Source organism: Ornithodoros turicata, chromosome 8, assembly GCF_037126465.1.
Source record: "Ornithodoros turicata isolate Travis chromosome 8, ASM3712646v1, whole genome shotgun sequence".
NCBI classification, from domain to species: Eukaryota; Metazoa; Arthropoda; class Arachnida; order Ixodida; family Argasidae; genus Ornithodoros; species Ornithodoros turicata.
This window is the reverse complement of record NC_088208.1, coordinates 6,258,999-6,280,290: the sequence shown is the minus strand read 5'-3', so window position 1 is coordinate 6,280,290 and position 21,292 is coordinate 6,258,999. Positions and strand designations below refer to the sequence as shown.

The window sequence follows — 21,292 nt, the reverse complement described above, 5'->3', positions numbered from 1 at the left end:
GCAATAATTGTTACACGGAAGGTCCGTGACTTTTTATATCACTGTTTGTAGGTTTACTGCCTGTAGAGGTGGGACGAATCCATAATTCTCTCAATCCGAATCTAAGGAAGGTTCTGCGAATCCACGAATCTCGAATCTTACGAATCTTCCCTTAAAAAGTTTAAAAGGCCAGAGAAAAAAAAAAACACTTATACTGAAAAGTGTTTTGAAGCAGAATATGATATATTTGTTGAATGAAAAAAAAAACATATTCAATAATAGTTCATTTTCGGTATAAAATATACCATATAGCGCAATTTATTTAACGTGTTGTCCACCGACTACAGGAAATACATAATCCTCGAGTCTGAATTGTTTCCAGAAAACAAACCACAAGTCAAAAGCAAAACCATGTTACTTTTTAAAAAAATTAACCCAAGAGTTCCTGCCTGAACTCTAAGTCCAAAGCAACAACAACAACAACAAATAAATTAATGATTACAAATGGGGAACGCCACATGAGAACAATTTACACGATCAAACAAGAAAACGCAGGCCGACCAATCAGGCTTTCACTACAGAGGCGCCAATTTTGAAAAGAAACAAACAAACGTGGCTGGCGGATTCGAAAGATACGATTCGCCATTTTGCACACTGCATGGGATTCGGATTCCCGAATCTAATGTTGAATTCCAATGGCAGATTCGGAGCGCCTCCGGAGCAAGTTTTGTCGCTCCGCCGAGAGCAAGTCTGTTCGATTGGCAGATTGGGAACAGTTCTGGAGTCTTCCAATTGCAGCTTCGGAACGGCATTCCAGCCAAGGTCGCTCCAGGAGCAACCCAGACTGCTCCGCCAAAATACGCAGATTCAACCGAAACTTTGTGACGTGTCTCTTGTCGCTTGTGCGTCCTATTTCCTGCCTCTGCTTTGGCAACATGGCCGCTTCGCAACGCGTCTTCGCCGTGACTAGTCTTTCGCGTTGCACGTTGGCGATTTTGTTTCATGAAGGAAGCGATAAGTCAGACATTACAATGGCAACGTTAGGAGATTAGAAGGACCTTGATGTTTCAAAACATGGCGTTATAATGGAACAAGAGTACATGTAATGTTTTGGCGTTATGGGTGTAGGATCGAATTAATGAAATTCTAAAGCGAAATTGCTTCTAGGCGTAAATTCTAGGCCCAAAACCTGGCGGACCTGGCTTTGCAGCATTTCGTTTATCGATATATTCTAAACTCTTATGCTCTAAATGTTCTTGTACCTTTATTGGCGTCTTAGTTCTCGACACATAAAGCTGTGGCCATATTCAGCATAGGAACCCTTACGTATAGGCGGTTAAAAATGTGTGTCTCACACTTAGGACATTATTCGCCATTTACAATTACAGTGACTAATAATATATGACGTGCACAGTATTTCGATCAATCACTTGTACAGTGAACGATCTATCTGTCCTAACTCTTTACATGTAGGCATTTACTTCTGTTGAGAAACACAGATGTTACTTCTGAAAGTCTCTCTCTCAGTGCAACCGAAGGCATCTGCGAAATCCGGGATACTAAGAAGTGGGACGAGGCAGCGCTCTTTGAATACCTCAGGAATCTCCTTGGAGTCTTCTTCCCGTGGCGTACACGATAGCATACAGAAGCGGATGAAAAGATAATGCTGCGTTTCCTTCCAGATGTCGCCACTTGTAGACTCTCCCACGTTGATGACCAAATCCTGGAGGCCTTCGTACACGCTGCGAAGAGCATAGTACCACAGAACTGCGTCTGCCTCCCACAGGTCGGCTCCCGTGATCCTCGTCAAATTTATACCATGTGCTGCACCGACTTTCTTCAAGCATGTAAGAGACTCGTGGAGGGTGTTAATTGACGTGCTTGAACTTCTAAACGGCACAGTCAAAGCACGTACCACTTCCTTCGCGATCTCGACGCCGAGTGTTGCCACGTTGATGTAAAGCGGAATTTCGTCAGACTGTTCGAAGAAGAGAACGGGAGGGTTTTGATACGCCGTGGGGATTGTAAGGAGTCTCTCGGCTTCGTGGAACCTTAGATCATTTTGTAACTGACTCTCGCTAGCCTTAATGATACTCGTCAAAGAAAACGACTTGCGGAGCATCACCTTTTCCTTTTGTCCCGCTTCTACATAAACCGAGAAGAGATGTTTTCCTTCGAGCTTCCACGACGTGTAATCGGTATGTTCATCTAGCATTTCCACTTCTGAACCATCGTAGGTAATCGCAGTGGTACGCTGTAAGATTTCCTGACCATCTTGTCGTTCGTCTTCGTTAAACACGCGGAACGTGGTGCCTGCGGTAACCATGTCCCTAACACGCGCACCCAGTTCCTTGGCTACAGTTCCGCTACCTAGATGACCAGTGGACCGGGCAACCACAAATTGCCAGGTGTTGGTGAGGGCAATCCTTGTGGCACGAAGGCAGACAAACGGGATGATCCTAGCAACGTTCCTGTGCGCCGTGAATCGGAGGAGATCGGCTGCGATGTTCACCAGGTGGTACATGTCCCGCAGACCCTCAGATCCATTTGAGAGAATCCTGCGAATATCCAGCAGAGACCCAAGTCCAGCGATTTCAACCTGGCTTTCAAAGTTGACTCTGAAACCGGGTGGCGCATTCTTGTTAACGACCTCTATGATGTGCTCTATGGTCTTGCGTGACGTCATGCGCGCAACTGAGTTGAACGTCAGCTGCGTCACCCAAGCTTTCGCACTGAGCAACTGATGAATCTTGGCATCCAGGCTCAATATAGTGGCTGCATCGATGTTAGAGCTGATACGAGAATCATTCAGAAACTGCGTTGTCATAAATGTCATCGACTTCTCAATTTCCGGAGCGCTGCTGGTGTCCGCATCCACGACTCCATACATCTTGGAACGAATAGAGTATCCGGGGTCGAACCGCAAGTATTTCGATTTCTCACTGCGATGAAATCGAACCGTGAATGTTGAGTGTATATTCTTGGTCAATGACGTTTCGAGCAGAAATACGAAAATGTGTTGTTGCCGTTTCAAAATGGTCCTAAAATTCAGCAGATCGATGACTTGTCCTATCGCATCCTTGAAAGTTCCTTCGCTGCTAGTCGTGTAATCGCGGCAGGCTTGATACAGTTTGGCCATTACGTGTAAGCCGAATCTGTCAGGATGTGCCGATTCGGGAGACGTGAGAGCCGTTATCAGGGAATGAGAATATATATCGATGACGTCGTGTAAAAATCCCCCTGATTCTCGTTTGATCCACTTGCTGCACACGTAGCCATAAAAATCGTCGCACGCGTGAGTGTTCTTGTCCAACTCGTTGTTAAGCTGGCGCTGGATTAATTTGCATTCCGTTGTTCTGCATTCTATCATCTTGCGTTGTCTCAGCTTGTCCTTGTAATGCTTATAAATCCAGAAGGCTACTGCGGCGGTGACACCCAGAATTAAGACGACGGAGACGGCGGTTCTTAACACCGTATTGGTGGACTTCGGACTCCTCCTCTCTGAATCTGAAAAGATATGCATGACGTTAATCTTTCTGCGTTTTAACTTATGTAACGTCGAGGGCGCTACTTTGGAGGCAGCAGGGTCCCCTGTCCCCCACACCCTCCCACTGTCCTCTCTCCATCTGTTAGTACGTCGCTCATACTCACAGCTGCTTCGCGGCGCTAACAGACACACAAAAAGGAAGTAGGGACCATGAAGAGATGGTGATGGAGAGCACGCAGGAGCAGTTCACGCGCAACCAATGCGGCGAGCGGCCGCCCAACACCCCCGGGGCGACAGCATTTGCAATATATGTATATGGCAATGAGCGTCACTCAGGATTGCTTTCATAGAGGTAATATAGGAAGACTCTAGAGAACGTACTTGGCGCGCCGTCAATGGGATTCTCCTATCCCCTAACGTGACTGCCCGGGCGCAGCCATCCGTTGGTCATGGACAGTGTTAGTGGACGAATTTCAGCCCCAGAACTACAGCGGAGCTGCTCCGTTTGCTCCCAACCCTGTGCAGTAACGTGGGATGACAAACGGGGGAACGAGCCGATGGAGGCAACGGCGTCCAACGTAGGAAGCGAGGCCAGCCGTGTAATTGCGTTGAGTACGCACGAATCTTCGGGATACGTGCAGAATTGAGTAGTGCTATCGGAATCACAAGGTAAACGTTGCCATATCAAACGTGAATCATATCTTCTCTATGAGATTACCAGCGACACCACGAACCCTTTGCTTTCCAGATACACGGATGAAGATGTTTACCGCCTATGATGTGTTGAAGTGGTGTTTGCATGCTTTGCGAGCGAAATCAATAAATCACTACCCATCGTAATAAATCTAGGCATGTATATGTATTTCCAAAGGCAACAGAATTCCAAAGATGAATACACGCAGTAAACCGCCATTTTCATGCTGCTCTGTGTACCAACGGGAACCGGAGATGGCAAAAACGAAACCACCCGCCATTCCATGCTCTGATCTGTCGAGTTCCGTGATAGTAAAGTGATGAACGAACGGCAGCACACAAGCAAGTGATGTAGTGGGAAAATATTGACTGCTTATTTGTTTAACGAATATATATGAGATACGTACGCACATGGTACGCCGAATTTAGATAGCAAGCGATGAATATAGGAAAACGAGCACGTCAAGTTTAGCGGAATGAAGCAGCCAACGGAACGCAACACCTTCCATGACCAACGGATGGCAGCTCCCGCGTGGTCATGCTTTTTGAGCGAGTCCGACCCCCGCTGGTTGCTTTGCTCGAGGACCACGGAGAACAAAAAGACACGAATCAATCGCACGGCAAGAGAACAATCTTACCATTATACAAGCACGATTTTTCAGATAGCGTTTGCATGGACACCGTGTACTTCCACGATAGGCTCTTCCTAGAGGTTCTCGTCCCGTCCCTGGAACTTCCATGATCAGATTTCTCTTGGCCAGATTTCTTGGCGATTTCTTTCGCGGTTTGTTGTGGCAGACGTGAGTTGAAAGATCTCTCCCTGGATGGCTTTGACGACTTCGTGGAAGGCTCTTCAACGCTGGTCTTCGAAATCGTACTTCCTCTCGAGAGTTTCCGCGATGAAGCGCGCTTTTTCTTACGTCGGCGCTTCCCTTTCTCCTCGATATCAGTGGCTTCCATCATGTCCATCGTACTGAATACTATGCGATGCACCTTCCGTCGCAAGTGGCGAAATTCTACTTCTTCAAAAAGGAATATCACTCGCTCGTGCAAGCTTCTTCTTCTTCTTCGTCCTACGGAGAATGGCCATTAGCCACAAGGGAGATTGGCCAGGGCTATGAGGTTGTCTACCCGTACTATCACATGACGATGACAATCTGGGTGGAGAATGTGATGGTTGAAGTGGTAGAGGTGGTGAATGTGGGCTACTTAAGTTTGCTTGTTTTGGTTCTATGGCATGAGGGCAAGCATTGTCCATGTCCTGATTATGTCAAGCTACGAACGTGTGGCTTCTTCTCTTCCGCATAGATTTCTCATTTGGAAGTTAAATCGGGGCTGTGGTTGGCTCGAACAGAAATTGGACCTCTGTATGCAATAAGGGGATAAGTCGAATTATCCCCTTTCTAGTATTTTTGTTGCAATGAGATCTACATAGTATGTATACCTGCCAAATAAAATTTAGGACCGTGTTGCAATTTATTGACTCGTTATTCGCGATTCCAGCGAAGCCGTGGCCACCTGGCGGCGAATTCGCAAAGCTGCGGGTGGAGGTCCGAGCGCGTGGCTGGACAGGGAAGCGGTACGACGGTACACGTTTCTCTTGCTTATGGACAGAATGCCGTGAAGGAAGAATGTATCGAAATCAAAAAGAGGAATGTTGCACTAGTAAAATAGGGTTGTTGTTTTCTTCTCAGCCTGAGGGAATAGCGCTCGCTTTCTTTAAATTCTTTTTTAGCACAATACAAAAAGCAACACTGAAGCTTCCTTAGCAGAACCCCTTTTTTCTTAGCAGAATCTCTCTTGCTGCCGTTTCATATATACAAGCTTTCGCGTGGGGGACCACGCTTCATCAGGTACAAGGTGTGAAGTTCGCGTATACAAGTATAGATATATAATGCAGAAAAAAAAGCCATTAGAGACACAAGTAAGTGACACTAGACGTGTTTGAAATTCAAAGTTACAGATTAAGATGGCTTGTATGGCTGCACGCAGAGAAACAGATACTCATGGAACGATGCGACAGCACTAGAGGACACGTGTTTCGCCGTGTTTGCGGCTCGTCAGCTCTGGGTAGCTGCGCATCGTTCGGAATTGGCAAACCAGGTGTCGCTCAGCGAGCGATATACACCTGGGAGGGTGACATCTAGTGTCACTTACTTGTTTCTCTAATGGCTTTTTTTTTCTCTGATTATAATTCATTGACTTGCACTGTGGCATTGAGGAGTGCTCAGTCACCCTCCCAGGTGTATATCGCTCGTTGAGCGACCCCTGGTTTGCCAATTCCGAACGATGCGGATCTACCCAGAGCATACGAGCCGCAAACACGGCGAAACACGTGTCCTCTGGTGCTGTCGCATCGTTCCATGAGTATCTGTTTCTCTGCGTGCAGCCATAGAAGCCCTCTTAATTTGTAACTTTGAATTTCAAACACGTCTCGTGTCACTTACTTGTTTCTTTAATGGCTTTTTTTCTCTGATTATAATTCACTGGCTTGCACTGTGGCATTGAGGAGTGCTCAGTCACCCTCCCAGGCGTATATCGTTCGCTAAGCGACCCCTGGTTTGCCAATTCCGAACGATGCGGAGCTACCCAGAGCATACGAACCGCAAACACGGCGAAACACGTGTCCTCTGGTGCTGTCGCATCGTTCCATGAGTATCTGTTTCTCTGCGTGCAGCCATAGAAGCCCTCTTAATTTGTAACTTTGAATTTAAAACACGTCTAGTGTCATTTACTTGTTTCTTTAATGGCTTTTTTTCTCTGATTCTAACTCGCTGACTTGCACTGTGGCATTGAGGAGTGCTCGCAGTCACCCTCCCAGGTGTATATCGCTCGCTGAGCGACCCCTGGTTTGCCAAATCCGAACGATGCGCAGCTGACGAGCCGCAAACACGGCGAAACACGTGTCCTCTGGTGCTGTCGCAACGTTCCATGAGTATATATATATATATATATTAAGCGTGCTCCCCCACCGCGAAAGCTTGTATATATTAAACTAAGAAAGCTTCAGTGTTGCTTTTTGTATTGTGCTACATTTCTTATCGGACTTGACTTCCCCTGTTTCAACGAGATTCTGCTGTCAATTGTTTTCTAGTCAAGAAGAACTGGACGGAAGCCCCATGTGTCGACTCATCGCACTGTTTTTCTTACCAATACAGAAAGAGGAACCGGAATTTCTTTGTCATGTTGACATGCATGCATTTTCAGGCCTCAGGCAAAGTAAACAATATCACCGTACTAATGCGGCGTAGCCGAGCATCCACTACGGATGGTCTCTAGGAGAGACAGCTTCTGTCTGGTGCCGCATATGTATCGGATGACTCGCAAATATAAAAATGCTACACCAAGTTGTATATGAATACCAAGAGCAGTGCAGAAAACGAATACGTACTTCACTTTGCCACAGCATCTTTTGCAGCGCTGAGACGTTCGCCGCAGAGCATATGGCATGTTAGTTGCGCATGTATGGTGTTAAGTCAAAACAAAGTGTCAGATATACGAATGTGCGCCAAGGGTTTTCAGAATATGTATTGTTCACGTATGCCTTTGACATACTATCACAGAGATCTGCAAACATCAGGGTGATAGCTAACGTCAAACAGCACGTTTTGTCATCACAGCACCGAACAAAGAAGCCCTTGCTCATGTGAACATTAACTTGTGCATTACAATTTTTTATGATTCCTGTGTCTTAAACTTTCGACAAAAAGTATCTAATTGCTACAAACACTACACTTCCAACGGAGTAGTGTCAGCTGTAGTTCCCTTGCAACGCTCACGTGTGCATACTACGGGTGAGGGCACGGCACGGAAGCGCGCAAGCGAGACGGAATCGAACGAACGAATCAATTGAATCTGTCTGCGCCTTTTGGTTCGGTTCGAGTGGTTTGAGTCGTATGAATTACGGCTGGCTCCTGCGCTGCTCTCCTCGAGTCAAACTGACTCGTTTGCTGTGCGTCTTAGATCACTGATTCATGTAGCAGTCCGTTCGCTTCAGACAGTTCGAGTTCGAAGGAGAATCTTTGTATGGTTGTGCTTGTGCGGCTCACTGATTCGTTGAGTGATCCATTTGCGGTGGAAGTCGATTTGGTGGTTTGGTTGTGCGCTGTCCTCGTGGGCCTCACTGAATAGCTTTCCGATCTGTTCGCTTCACGACGGTCGCTGGGGAATAATTCTCAGTCTGCGCTGCTGATTCATGGCGTGATTCGTTCTCTTCGGGCTATTCTGACACTGTTAGTACTATACGGTGTGGTCCAGTACGCAACATAGGTGCCTCGTTCGAACCCCCACATCGTCTGGGCCGACTTCACTCGCGAATTTTTTCCCGCGTGCAGCGGGCGGCGCGTGTGCGGAGGGTTGTCCGCGCGCTTATAACATGCATAGACATGCAAAGAAGGGTCATACACGAAAAGTACGAGGGAAAAATATATTTATTAATGCCAATTATACTGCCAATCAAGTTGAAATGTATTTATTAAAGCCAATAGTGCTGGGAATTGTGCCAATTGTGATGCCAATCAGGTGAAGGAGAAAAACCCAGCCGAAAAACCTTTACGATCTGTAATAGAAGAAACACAAGAGAGAACATGTAAAGGAAACATACATTTATTCATTAGTTAATATTTCATTCAATGTATTTACAATAACACTTTTTATAAAGTCTTTCATTTCAGACCCTGAAAAAAAAACATAAAATTAACGTCGTCACATTGCTTATCACACGATAACTCACGTTGGACACAACACTGACCTGAAAAAAGCGGTTATTGTTATTATATGAAATCACACTTCTATTTCAATAATACATACAATGTGGTGGCGGCGGACTCCAGTAATCTGTAAGTGAATCTAAATTAATATCAACTTATACATTTCAATAATACATACAGTTCACTGGATCCAACGTTGGGTAATCTGAAAAGATAGTCACATTATCAACATACATACTCGTGTTATAATAATACATACATTGCGGTGGCGGACTCTAATGATATGAAAGAGAATCTCATTTATTATTGTAATCGTGTCCTATAGCTTTTACTCACATTCAGGGGTTGGCTGAGGCACAGGCGTGTAAGCTGAAAAAAATATTATCAATTAATAATGCACAACACACACACACACACACAACATACACAACACAACTACACATACACAACTACACAGCACACACAACTATATACAACACAGCTATACACATCTATATTCCAATAATACATACATAACGAGGGTGGCGACTCTGGAGATGAAACAAGAAATAAAATTTAAACACCTTTTTCATGTCCATCATAATTCCTTACCATTTTCAAAAAATATCGGGCTTGAGCTAAATACTGAAAAAGACAGCTGTCATGAGATCATCAACTATAATCAGTGTTGGTATGTTCTCATCCCATGTCGTTGGTAATTCTTTACTAAATGTAATTTTAGTCAATGCATTATTGCAGCTAGCATCATATTTACTAATATAAAATATTTGCTCTGGGACTACACTGAATACTGATAGATTTCTGAGGATGTTACGAGCTAGGTAAGTTTTGCCTGACATGGAAGGTCCACATATAATAATTCGTGCAAGGTGGATGAAAGAAAACGGTCTTACGTCGGATATTGCGTCGCAGAGGTAGAAATGAAACTAATAATAAGATGTGTTGACTCTCGATTGGCCCTGATGTGAGAGGAATTATGTTGTAACTCTGCGTGGAGGCGAAAAATTCATCAAAAAAAAGAAAGCAGAAGGAACGCAATACACATAATAAAGAATATGGGAAGCTGAGTTGATTATTCGAACACGACACAATTAATCAATTTCTGATTATGTGAATAGCACACACGCAAGGAAATAATGAGGAACACGATCAACTGCTAATAGAGAGCCATAATAATGCACAAACCAAACAAGAAGTACACAAAGGATAAATAATAGAAAAGCAATCCTAAACGAGAACCATGCACGGATGAATAGCAGAGAAACACTCCAAACGGCGCAACTGCCAACGTGTAAACAACAGACAGGAAAATATTATTGAAACAAACTATCAAACATTACAAATTTAATAAATTGAAATGGAAATAATCTATCTTTGGGAAAGCCAAGTTGAGAGAAAAATTCACCCAAAAAAGAGAACAGAAGGAATGTAATACATGTAATAAAGAATATGGAAAGCTGAGTTGATTATTCGAACACGGCACAATTAATCAATTTATTATGATGTGAATAGCACACATGCAAGGAAATAATGAGAAACACGATCAACTGCTAATAGAGAGCCATAATAATGCACAAACCAAACAAGAAGTACACAAAGGATAAATAATAGAAAAGCAATCCTAAACGAGAACCATGCACGGATGAATAGCAGAGAAACACTCCAAACGGCGCAACTGCCAACGTGTAAACAACAGACAGGAAAATATTATTGAAACAAACTATCAAACATTACAAATTTAATAAATTGAAATGGAAATAATCTATCTTTGGGAAAGCCAAGTTGAGAGAAAAATTCACCCAAAAAAGAGAACAGAAGGAATGTAATACATGTAATAAAGAATATGGAAAGCTGAGTTGATTATTCGAACACGACACAATTAATCAATTTATTATGATGTGAATAGCACATATGCAAGGAAATAATGAGAAACACGATCAACTGCTAATAGAGAGCCATAATAATGCACAAACCAAACAAGAAGTACACAAAGGATAAATAATAGAAAAGCAATCCTAAACGAGAACCATGCACGGATGAATAGCAGAGAAACACTCCAAACGGCGCAACTGCCAACGTGTAAACAACAGACAGGAAAATATTATTGAAACAAACTATCAAACATTACAAATTTAATAAATTGAAATTGAAATAATCTATCTTTGGGAAAGCCAAGTTGAGAGAAAAATTCACCCAAAAAAGAGAACAGAAGGAATGTAATACATGTAATAAAGAATATGGAAAGCTGAGTTGATTATTCGAACACGACACAATTAATCAATTTATTATGATGTGAATAGCACACATGCAAGGAAATAATGAGAAACACGATCAACTGCTAATAGAGAGCCATAATAATGCACAAACCAAACAAGAAGTACACAAAGGATAAATAATAGAAAAGCAATCCTAAACGAGAACCATGCACGGATGAATAGCAGAGAAACACTCCAAACGGCGCAACTGCCAACGTGTAAACAACAGACAGGAAAATATTATTGAAACAAACTATCAAACATTACAAATTTAATAAATTGAAATGGAAATAATCTATCTTTGGGAAAGCCAAGTTGAGAGAAAAATTCACCCAAAAAAGAGAACAGAAGGAATGTAATACATGTAATAAAGAATATGGAAAGCTGAGTTGATTATTCGAACACGACACAATTAATCAATTTATTATGATGTGAATAGCACATATGCAAGGAAATAATGAGAAACACGATCAACTGCTAATAGAGAGCCATAATAATGCACAAACCAAACAAGAAGTACACAAAGGATAAATAATAGAAAAGCAATCCTAAACGAGAACCATGCACGGATGAATAGCAGAGAAACACTCCAAACGGCGCAACTGCCAACGTGTAAACAACAGACAGGAAAATATTATTGAAACAAACTATCAAACATTACAAATTTAATAAATTGAAATGGAAATAATCTATCTTTGGGAAAGCCAAGTTGAGAGAAAAATTCACCCAAAAAAGAGAACAGAAGGAATGTAATACATGTAATAAAGAATATGGAAAGCTGAGTTGATTATTCGAACACGACACAATTAATCAATTTATTATGATGTGAATAGCACATATGCAAGGAAATAATGAGAAACACGATCAACTGCTAATAGAGAGCCATAATAATGCACAAACCAAACAAGAAGTACACAAAGGATAAATAATAGAAAAGCAATCCTAAACGAGAACCATGCACGGATGAATAGCAGAGAAACACTCCAAACGGCGCAACTGCCAACGTGTAAACAACAGACAGGAAAATATTATTGAAACAAACTATCAAACATTACAAATTTAATAAATTGAAATGGAAATAATCTATCTTTGGGAAAGCCAAGTTGAGAGAAAAATTCACCCAAAAAAGAGAACAGAAGGAATGTAATACATGTAATAAAGAATATGGAAAGCTGAGTTGATTATTCGAACACGACACAATTAATCAATTTATTATGATGTGAATAGCACACATGCAAGGAAATAATGAGAAACACGATCAACTGCTAATAGAGAGCCATAATAATGCACAAACCAAACAAGAAGTACACAAAGGATAAATAATAGAAAAGCAATCCTAAACGAGAACCATGCACGGATGAATAGCAGAGAAACACTCCAAACGGCGCAACTGCCAACGTGTAAACAACAGACAGGAAAATATTATTGAAACAAACTATCAAACATTACAAATTTAATAAATTGAAATGGAAATAATCTATCTTTGGGAAAGCCAAGTTGAGAGAAAAATTCACCCAAAAAAGAGAACAGAAGGAATGTAATACATGTAATAAAGAATATGGAAAGCTGAGTTGATTATTCGAACACGACACAATTAATCAATTTATTATGATGTGAATAGCACACATGCAAGGAAATAATGAGAAACACGATCAACTGCTAATAGAGAGCCATAATAATGCACAAACCAAACAAGAAGTACACAAAGGATAAATAATAGAAAAGCAATCCTAAACGAGAACCATGCACGGATGAATAGCAGAGAAACACTCCAAACGGCGCAACTGCCAACGTGTAAACAACAGACAGGAAAATATTATTGAAACAAACTATCAAACATTACAAATTTAATAAATTGAAATGGAAATAATCTATCTTTGGGAAAGCCAAGTTGAGAGAAAAATTCACCCAAAAAAGAGAACAGAAGGAATGTAATACATGTAATAAAGAATATGGAAAGCTGAGTTGATTATTCGAACACGACACAATTAATCAATTTATTATGATGTGAATAGCACACATGCAAGGAAATAATGAGAAACACGATCAACTGCTAATAGAGAGCCATAATAATGCACAAACCAAACAAGAAGTACACAAAGGATAAATAATAGAAAAGCAATCCTAAACGAGAACCATGCACGGATGAATAGCAGAGAAACACTCCAAACGGCGCAACTGCCAACGTGTAAACAACAGACAGGAAAATATTATTGAAACAAACTATCAAACATTACAAATTTAATAAATTGAAATGGAAATAATCTATCTTTGGGAAAGCCAAGTTGAGAGAAAAATTCACCCAAAAAAGAGAACAGAAGGAATGTAATACATGTAATAAAGAATATGGAAAGCTGAGTTGATTATTCGAACACGACACAATTAATCAATTTATTATGATGTGAATAGCACACATGCAAGGAAATAATGAGAAACACGATCAACTGCTAATAGAGAGCCATAATAATGCACAAACCAAACAAGAAGTACACAAAGGATAAATAATAGAAAAGCAATCCTAAACGAGAACCATGCACGGATGAATAGCAGAGAAACACTCCAAACGGCGCAACTGCCAACGTGTAAACAACAGACAGGAAAATATTATTGAAACAAACTATCAAACATTACAAATTTAATAAATTGAAATGGAAATAATCTATCTTTGGGAAAGCCAAGTTGAGAGAAAAATTCACCCAAAAAAGAGAACAGAAGGAATGTAATACATGTAATAAAGAATATGGAAAGCTGAGTTGATTATTCGAACACGACACAATTAATCAATTTATTATGATGTGAATAGCACACATGCAAGGAAATAATGAGAAACACGATCAACTGCTAATAGAGAGCCATAATAATGCACAAACCAAACAAGAAGTACACAAAGGATAAATAATAGAAAAGCAATCCTAAACGAGAACCATGCACGGATGAATAGCAGAGAAACACTCCAAACGGCGCAACTGCCAACGTGTAAACAACAGACAGGAAAATATTATTGAAACAAACTATCAAACATTACAAATTTAATAAATTGAAATGGAAATAATCTATCTTTGGGAAAGCCAAGTTGAGAGAAAAATTCACCCAAAAAAGAGAACAGAAGGAATGTAATACATGTAATAAAGAATATGGAAAGCTGAGTTGATTATTCGAACACGACACAATTAATCAATTTATTATGATGTGAATAGCACACATGCAAGGAAATAATGAGAAACACGATCAACTGCTAATAGAGAGCCATAATAATGCACAAACCAAACAAGAAGTACACAAAGGATAAATAATAGAAAAGCAATCCTAAACGAGAACCATGCACGGATGAATAGCAGAGAAACACTCCAAACGGCGCAACTGCCAACGTGTAAACAACAGACAGGAAAATATTATTGAAACAAACTATCAAACATTACAAATTTAATAAATTGAAATGGAAATAATCTATCTTTGGGAAAGCCAAGTTGAGAGAAAAATTCACCCAAAAAAGAGAACAGAAGGAATGTAATACATGTAATAAAGAATATGGAAAGCTGAGTTGATTATTCGAACACGACACAATTAATCAATTTATTATGATGTGAATAGCACATATGCAAGGAAATAATGAGAAACACGATCAACTGCTAATAGAGAGCCATAATAATGCACAAACCAAACAAGAAGTACACAAAGGATAAATAATAGAAAAGCAATCCTAAACGAGAACCATGCACGGATGAATAGCAGAGAAACACTCCAAACGGCGCAACTGCCAACGTGTAAACAACAGACAGGAAAATATTATTGAAACAAACTATCAAACATTACAAATTTAATAAATTGAAATGGAAATAATCTATCTTTGGGAAAGCCAAGTTGAGAGAAAAATTCACCCAAAAAAGAGAACAGAAGGAATGTAATACATGTAATAAAGAATATGGAAAGCTGAGTTGATTATTCGAACACGACACAATTAATCAATTTATTATGATGTGAATAGCACACATGCAAGGAAATAATGAGAAACACGATCAACTGCTAATAGAGAGCCATAATAATGCACAAACCAAACAAGAAGTACACAAAGGATAAATAATAGAAAAGCAATCCTAAACGAGAACCATGCACGGATGAATAGCAGAGAAACACTCCAAACGGCGCAACTGCCAACGTGTAAACAACAGACAGGAAAATATTATTGAAACAAACTATCAAACATTACAAATTTAATAAATTGAAATGGAAATAATCTATCTTTGGGAAAGCCAAGTTGAGAGAAAAATTCACCCAAAAAAGAGAACAGAAGGAATGTAATACATGTAATAAAGAATATGGAAAGCTGAGTTGATTATTCGAACACGACACAATTAATCAATTTATTATGATGTGAATAGCACACATGCAAGGAAATAATGAGAAACACGATCAACTGCTAATAGAGAGCCATAATAATGCACAAACCAAACAAGAAGTACACAAAGGATAAATAATAGAAAAGCAATCCTAAACGAGAACCATGCACGGATGAATAGCAGAGAAACACTCCAAACGGCGCAACTGCCAACGTGTAAACAACAGACAGGAAAATATTATTGAAACAAACTATCAAACATTACAAATTTAATAAATTGAAATGGAAATAATCTATCTTTGGGAAAGCCAAGTTGAGAGAAAAATTCACCCAAAAAAGAGAACAGAAGGAATGTAATACATGTAATAAAGAATATGGAAAGCTGAGTTGATTATTCGAACACGACACAATTAATCAATTTATTATGATGTGAATAGCACATATGCAAGGAAATAATGAGAAACACGATCAACTGCTAATAGAGAGCCATAATAATGCACAAACCAAACAAGAAGTACACAAAGGATAAATAATAGAAAAGCAATCCTAAACGAGAACCATGCACGGATGAATAGCAGAGAAACACTCCAAACGGCGCAACTGCCAACGTGTAAACAACAGACAGGAAAATATTATTGAAACAAACTATCAAACATTACAAATTTAATAAATTGAAATGGAAATAATCTATCTTTGGGAAAGCCAAGTTGAGAGAAAAATTCACCCAAAAAAGAGAACAGAAGGAATGTAATACATGTAATAAAGAATATGGAAAGCTGAGTTGATTATTCGAACACGACACAATTAATCAATTTATTATGATGTGAATAGCACATATGCAAGGAAATAATGAGAAACACGATCAACTGCTAATAGAGAGCCATAATAATGCACAAACCAAACAAGAAGTACACAAAGGATAAATAATAGAAAAGCAATCCTAAACGAGAACCATGCACGGATGAATAGCAGAGAAACACTCCAAACGGCGCAACTGCCAACGTGTAAACAACAGACAGGAAAATATTATTGAAACAAACTATCAAACATTACAAATTTAATAAATTGAAATGGAAATAATCTATCTTTGGGAAAGCCAAGTTGAGAGAAAAATTCACCCAAAAAAGAGAACAGAAGGAATGTAATACATGTAATAAAGAATATGGAAAGCTGAGTTGATTATTCGAACACGACACAATTAATCAATTTATTATGATGTGAATAGCACACATGCAAGGAAATAATGAGAAACACGATCAACTGCTAATAGAGAGCCATAATAATGCACAAACCAAACAAGAAGTACACAAAGGATAAATAATAGAAAAGCAATCCTAAACGAGAACCATGCACGGATGTTGCAAGATAATCAATGCCTCTGCCGTCCTCCATAACATGGCTCTGTGTACAACACTCTTGAGCCTCTGGATGATGCTGGTGAGGGTGATGAGCCAAGGGAGGAACAGGTGGAAGGCGGTGCCACCGGAGAGACTGAGGAGGAGAGAACAGAAGACGTTAAACCTGACCCTTTGTTTGTGAGAAACTGTGCATCACAACTGAGAAGCCAACTTATCAGACAGTGTTTCAGACGTACAGAACAGATGACTCACCTCAGACGTTCACAGGAGAGAGCAGCTGTAAACAATATACAGTGTTACTATGCAGAAACCTTGTTAATTTTTCATCCTTCCACTATAGGGGCATTGTAAAAGTGCATCTGAGCCTTGTTAATATGGATATCCCGAATTATGGAAGACGTTACTGAGGTTTAAACATTTTTAGTGCATTGATAACTCCATAACTTGCTGTTCCAACAATGTAGAGTAGAACAGGGTACAAACCCCACGTAGTTAATGTGTTTCCGTAATTATTATGGACGATATCTGCATGCAGGGTAGCAAGTCTCTCCCCACATTCATCACAAGAACTTCTTACAGTCCAAGTGCTGTCTTGTACGAACGAAAAGCTATGGCTTTTCATTCACAGTGGTTCCTTTTGTCATAAGGATTCCGAGAGACAAAGACTGTACCACAACAGACTTGCCTTATCCGTAATGTCAATCTTGAAATGTTCCATTGTTTCTTGTAATTTCCTTAGCACATAATAATAGGGACCATTCCCTTTATAAACAATTTTTTGTCGGGGACAAAGGTGTCCATATTAACCGGGCAAGAACTGTCAACAATAATTTCCTTACATTTTTAGTATTGTACAGCAGTGTCGCCCTAGTATTACCCAAGAAAGTGTATGCATGTTTGTGACAACAGAAATGTACTGTTAAGTGGAAAAGCCATGACCCTCAAAGTAAATAAATCCTAGCTCTGTTGTCTATCACTGTCCCTTATGTGTGTCCTTGCATGTGCTTTTTGTATTTCCTTTTGCTCATTTGTCACTTATTTGGTAAACCTCCTTACCTTCTGCTTCCCGACTCCTCGGTTCCACGAAGACCGGCCGAGGTGGAGGGAACCGGCTCTGTCTCGTTCTGAAAACATGCAATTGATATAAACATCGTGAGGTGTGCTGCATTCACTCATGCTTTATATTTTCCACTTGTTTCATATTCGTGTTTGGCTAGGACCGCTGTATATTACTTACGACTGAGACGGGCAACATCACTTCCATGCGGCCGGTCTCGATGGACATCTCCACCGCTCCTGGTACGCCGACCGTCGTGTCCCAGCCCACAAGGGCCATGACACGCCGGTCGAGCCCAGACAGGCGCAATGAGGTGTTCACTGGGGCCGGCCCCATGTTAGCGACAACGTTGCCGCTTCCTCCCCTTGTGGCCTGCAGTCTTCGTGACAATTCTCTGGCACGGCTCTGCACGCTGTGGCGCCAGTGCTTCCAAAATTGCTGCCACCCCTTGCCGTCTTTGTTGTATGTTCCAACAGCGTAGAGGGTGGCAGCAATTCTGTCCCACTTCGCTCTGCGCTGTGCTGCCGTCACACACTCGAGGAATCTCCTGTTGCTACACAGTTCGGGCGACTCCTCGAGCAGTGACAACAGCAGCAGCTTTTGGGTTTCGCTCGCCATATCTCTAATGTGAGAAAAAGAAATAAAATAAGATGCACACCAACTGTCACTTCTTGACAACCACCTGATTTCTAATTGAAAGTACACTAAAGCAGGACTGAGCTAGTTTCCCCTGCTAAGTTGGACAAAAATTATGGCCATATTTTGTCCATCTCAACCCTTTTTGTGCAGGGAGGTCCTATGAGTGGTCCATCTTTTACTTTTGTATTTTCTTTTTATTGGATGGGCTAGACATTTTGTTCTCTTCTAAATTCGAAAGAATAGTTGTTCTAGGTCGCTGGCATGCTTTATCATTAACGGGTGCTAGTGTTCGGTTTTTCAAGTGCTTCAACCAGGGTGTCGAACCACAAAAAATACGGGTACGGTTCGGGTTCGGGTTCGCGTTGTTTTGATTTCGTTCCGGTTCGGTTACGGTTCGGCCACGCCAAGAATCGAACCGGTTCGCAAACCGGTTCGCAGCCCCGAACCGGTTCGCGAACCGGTTCAACGCTTCCGTTTTATATGTTCCATAAAACTGCTTTTATCAGGACATGCGTGGCTAATAGCTTACTGCTGTTGTCTGCATTGACGTCTCTTGCGGTGAGGTAGCCTTTTAGCGAGAGAAATGAGGAATGGATGAACACTTATTGCAAATAGAGTCCACGCTGTTGAAGCGGTGTAGTCCTGCTACTTTCTGTTCCCAAAATCTTTCTTTCACACGCACAGTGCCAGCAAGATACACTTAAAGGAAGCCTAATAAGATGGACAGCGTAACATAGACGACAGTACTAGCCGGCACACTGCCTTCGCAACGTGAATCGATCTGAAACCGTACTGAAGCATGTCGAAAATAAGCCTGCCAGCCTTACTCTGTCCGAGCTCACAGCAGTGTACTAGTTAATCCACAACACAAAGGCAATATGTCACGACACAACTGCACTACCAATAAGCAGAACCACATTTACTTTTCAAGCCACGACCATTCAAACAGGCACCGTTCTGCGTACGCTCCTTCTCCACTTCTCATGTTTCTGACTTGTTTAATTTGTACTGCTCACGTGTAAAGGGAAATCTTGGGCGCTTATTTGATCGCATATTCGTCCTGTAGAGCTACATAACTGGCCTACTCCATTCCTGTTTCATTCGTCCGCGTGGCACCTCGTCTCTGAACAGTAGATGCCGCACCGCGTGCGTGGGGCGCTAGCCGCGGCGCTCACAAGGACAACTGCGCTTCAACATGTTAAAAGGACGCTGAAAGTATACTTACTATACGTCGTCGTCTCACTGCTAGGTGAAAATTTCTGAAATCCATGATATAGGCGCGTGATGATGATACCAACGTGTCTTCGTTCGGGGATAGAGAGGAACTCTTATGCTGACTTCTTTTATGTCCGAACCGTTTTGTTGCGAACCGGTTACCGCTATTATTTTTTACGGTTCTGCTCCGGTTCGGGTTCAACAGTGTCATGAAAATTTCGGTTCGGGTTCGGGTTCGGTTCCGGCAAAAATAACGGTTCGGGTACGGTTTTCGGTTCGGGTTCGGGTTCGGTTCGACACCCTGGCTTCAACAGTGCACTGCACCACAAGCTTCAGCTGAACGTCTTGAAACGTGTATTGCAAGGCCCAAAGACGTGGAACTGGTGCGTAAGAAATGTTTTTTTTTGTTTCACTGTACATGGCTGCATGTTTCAAAACTCTCAACCACTGCTCAACTGTGCTAACATAGAATTACTTCAACCTTCCGTCTACATCAAAACATATTACAAGTGGTTTAACGTCCGGCGACAGGTACGCAGAGAAACATAATTTCACCGCTACACAGGTGAAAGCTGATGAAGCTGATACAATTCTATAGATAGCAAGCAACATTTTATGCACGACGCCTTGCAGACAGCGTGAGCAGTCATGCAAAATATCGAAGCAAAAACCGAAATGCAGCGAGGAACTACATAAATATGGTTCACACTCAGTTTTCTTGTGTTACGATGTTGCAAGAAGTAGTACGCGACTAAGTTATAGCATACGGAATGATATCTGAAGAACTTTCATACTCACCAAACTTTTGCAGTGATGCGCGCGTCCAAGTTTGACTCTCAAGTCTCAACCGCTTTTTCAGCAGACGACGGCACGTATGTCTCATTGGTTGATTTGAACGAGAAATCAAACAGTTGAAAGGAATGCTGTTTGGAGTCGTACTTACAGTGTAATTGTTTATGTAACCGAAATTATGTGTCCCGTTTACACATTATTTCAACTTCATTTCTACTACTAAGTGCGTTCGCAGCAGGCCTGTAGCCGAGAGTGCCGTCACCTCGAAGCGGATCGCGCAACGATAGCGCAACGGTAGTGTTCCCGCACTTTCGTTGTCCTCCTGCGTAGCGGCAACGATGGCCGTGGTCAGCGCGAAGTCGGTGGGCGTTGCCAGTTTAGGCGTACCGATGCAATGGCCAGTAATCCGCCCCAGGACCTCCGCTGCTCCCCGGCCGAACTTGTCTATGCCACCAACTTGCGACTTCCTGGCGCATCCTTTACCCCGCCACCTCCCTACACAGTCCCAGACCGGTGTCGTACGTCTTCCGCGTCGCGTCTGCCAAAATTCCGCCACGTCCGCCACGCACGTATTCTCGCGCCGGGACGCTGTGCGGGCACCTCTGCAGGCGCCTTATGACGGACCGTTCTTGGTCCTCGCTTGGTTCTAGCTTCCTCGCGTCCCCGACACCGTAGCCAGTGATCGCCTCATGCCGGCGCTCCCGAATTTCGAGGCTCCCGCTGGTTCCTCTCTGACTCAGTCAGCTCCTCCTGCAGCCATACACTCTTAAAA

The 21,292-nt window shown here is 41.7% G+C and overlaps 2 protein-coding genes across 2 annotated transcripts; both read right to left on the bottom strand.

Moving 5' to 3' along the window:
• Positions 1-1,226: 1,226 nt before the first annotated feature.
• On the bottom strand, positions 1,227-5,207 carry LOC135365879 (uncharacterized). Its single transcript, XM_064598564.1, has 2 exons — positions 4,798-5,207; positions 1,227-3,486 (listed from the first exon to the last, which is right to left on the bottom strand). The coding sequence occupies exons 1-2, from the start codon at positions 5,126-5,128 to the stop codon at positions 1,457-1,459; spliced, it is 2,361 nt and encodes a 786-aa protein (XP_064454634.1). The 5' UTR covers positions 5,129-5,207; the 3' UTR covers positions 1,227-1,456.
• An 11,619-nt stretch (positions 5,208-16,826) lies between these two features.
• On the bottom strand, positions 16,827-18,639 carry LOC135365878 (uncharacterized). Its single transcript, XM_064598563.1, has 4 exons — positions 18,055-18,639; positions 17,874-17,941; positions 17,070-17,094; positions 16,827-16,950 (listed from the first exon to the last, which is right to left on the bottom strand). The coding sequence occupies exons 1-3, from the start codon at positions 18,490-18,492 to the stop codon at positions 17,079-17,081; spliced, it is 522 nt and encodes a 173-aa protein (XP_064454633.1). The 5' UTR covers positions 18,493-18,639; the 3' UTR covers positions 16,827-16,950; positions 17,070-17,078.
• Positions 18,640-21,292: the final 2,653 nt, after the last annotated feature.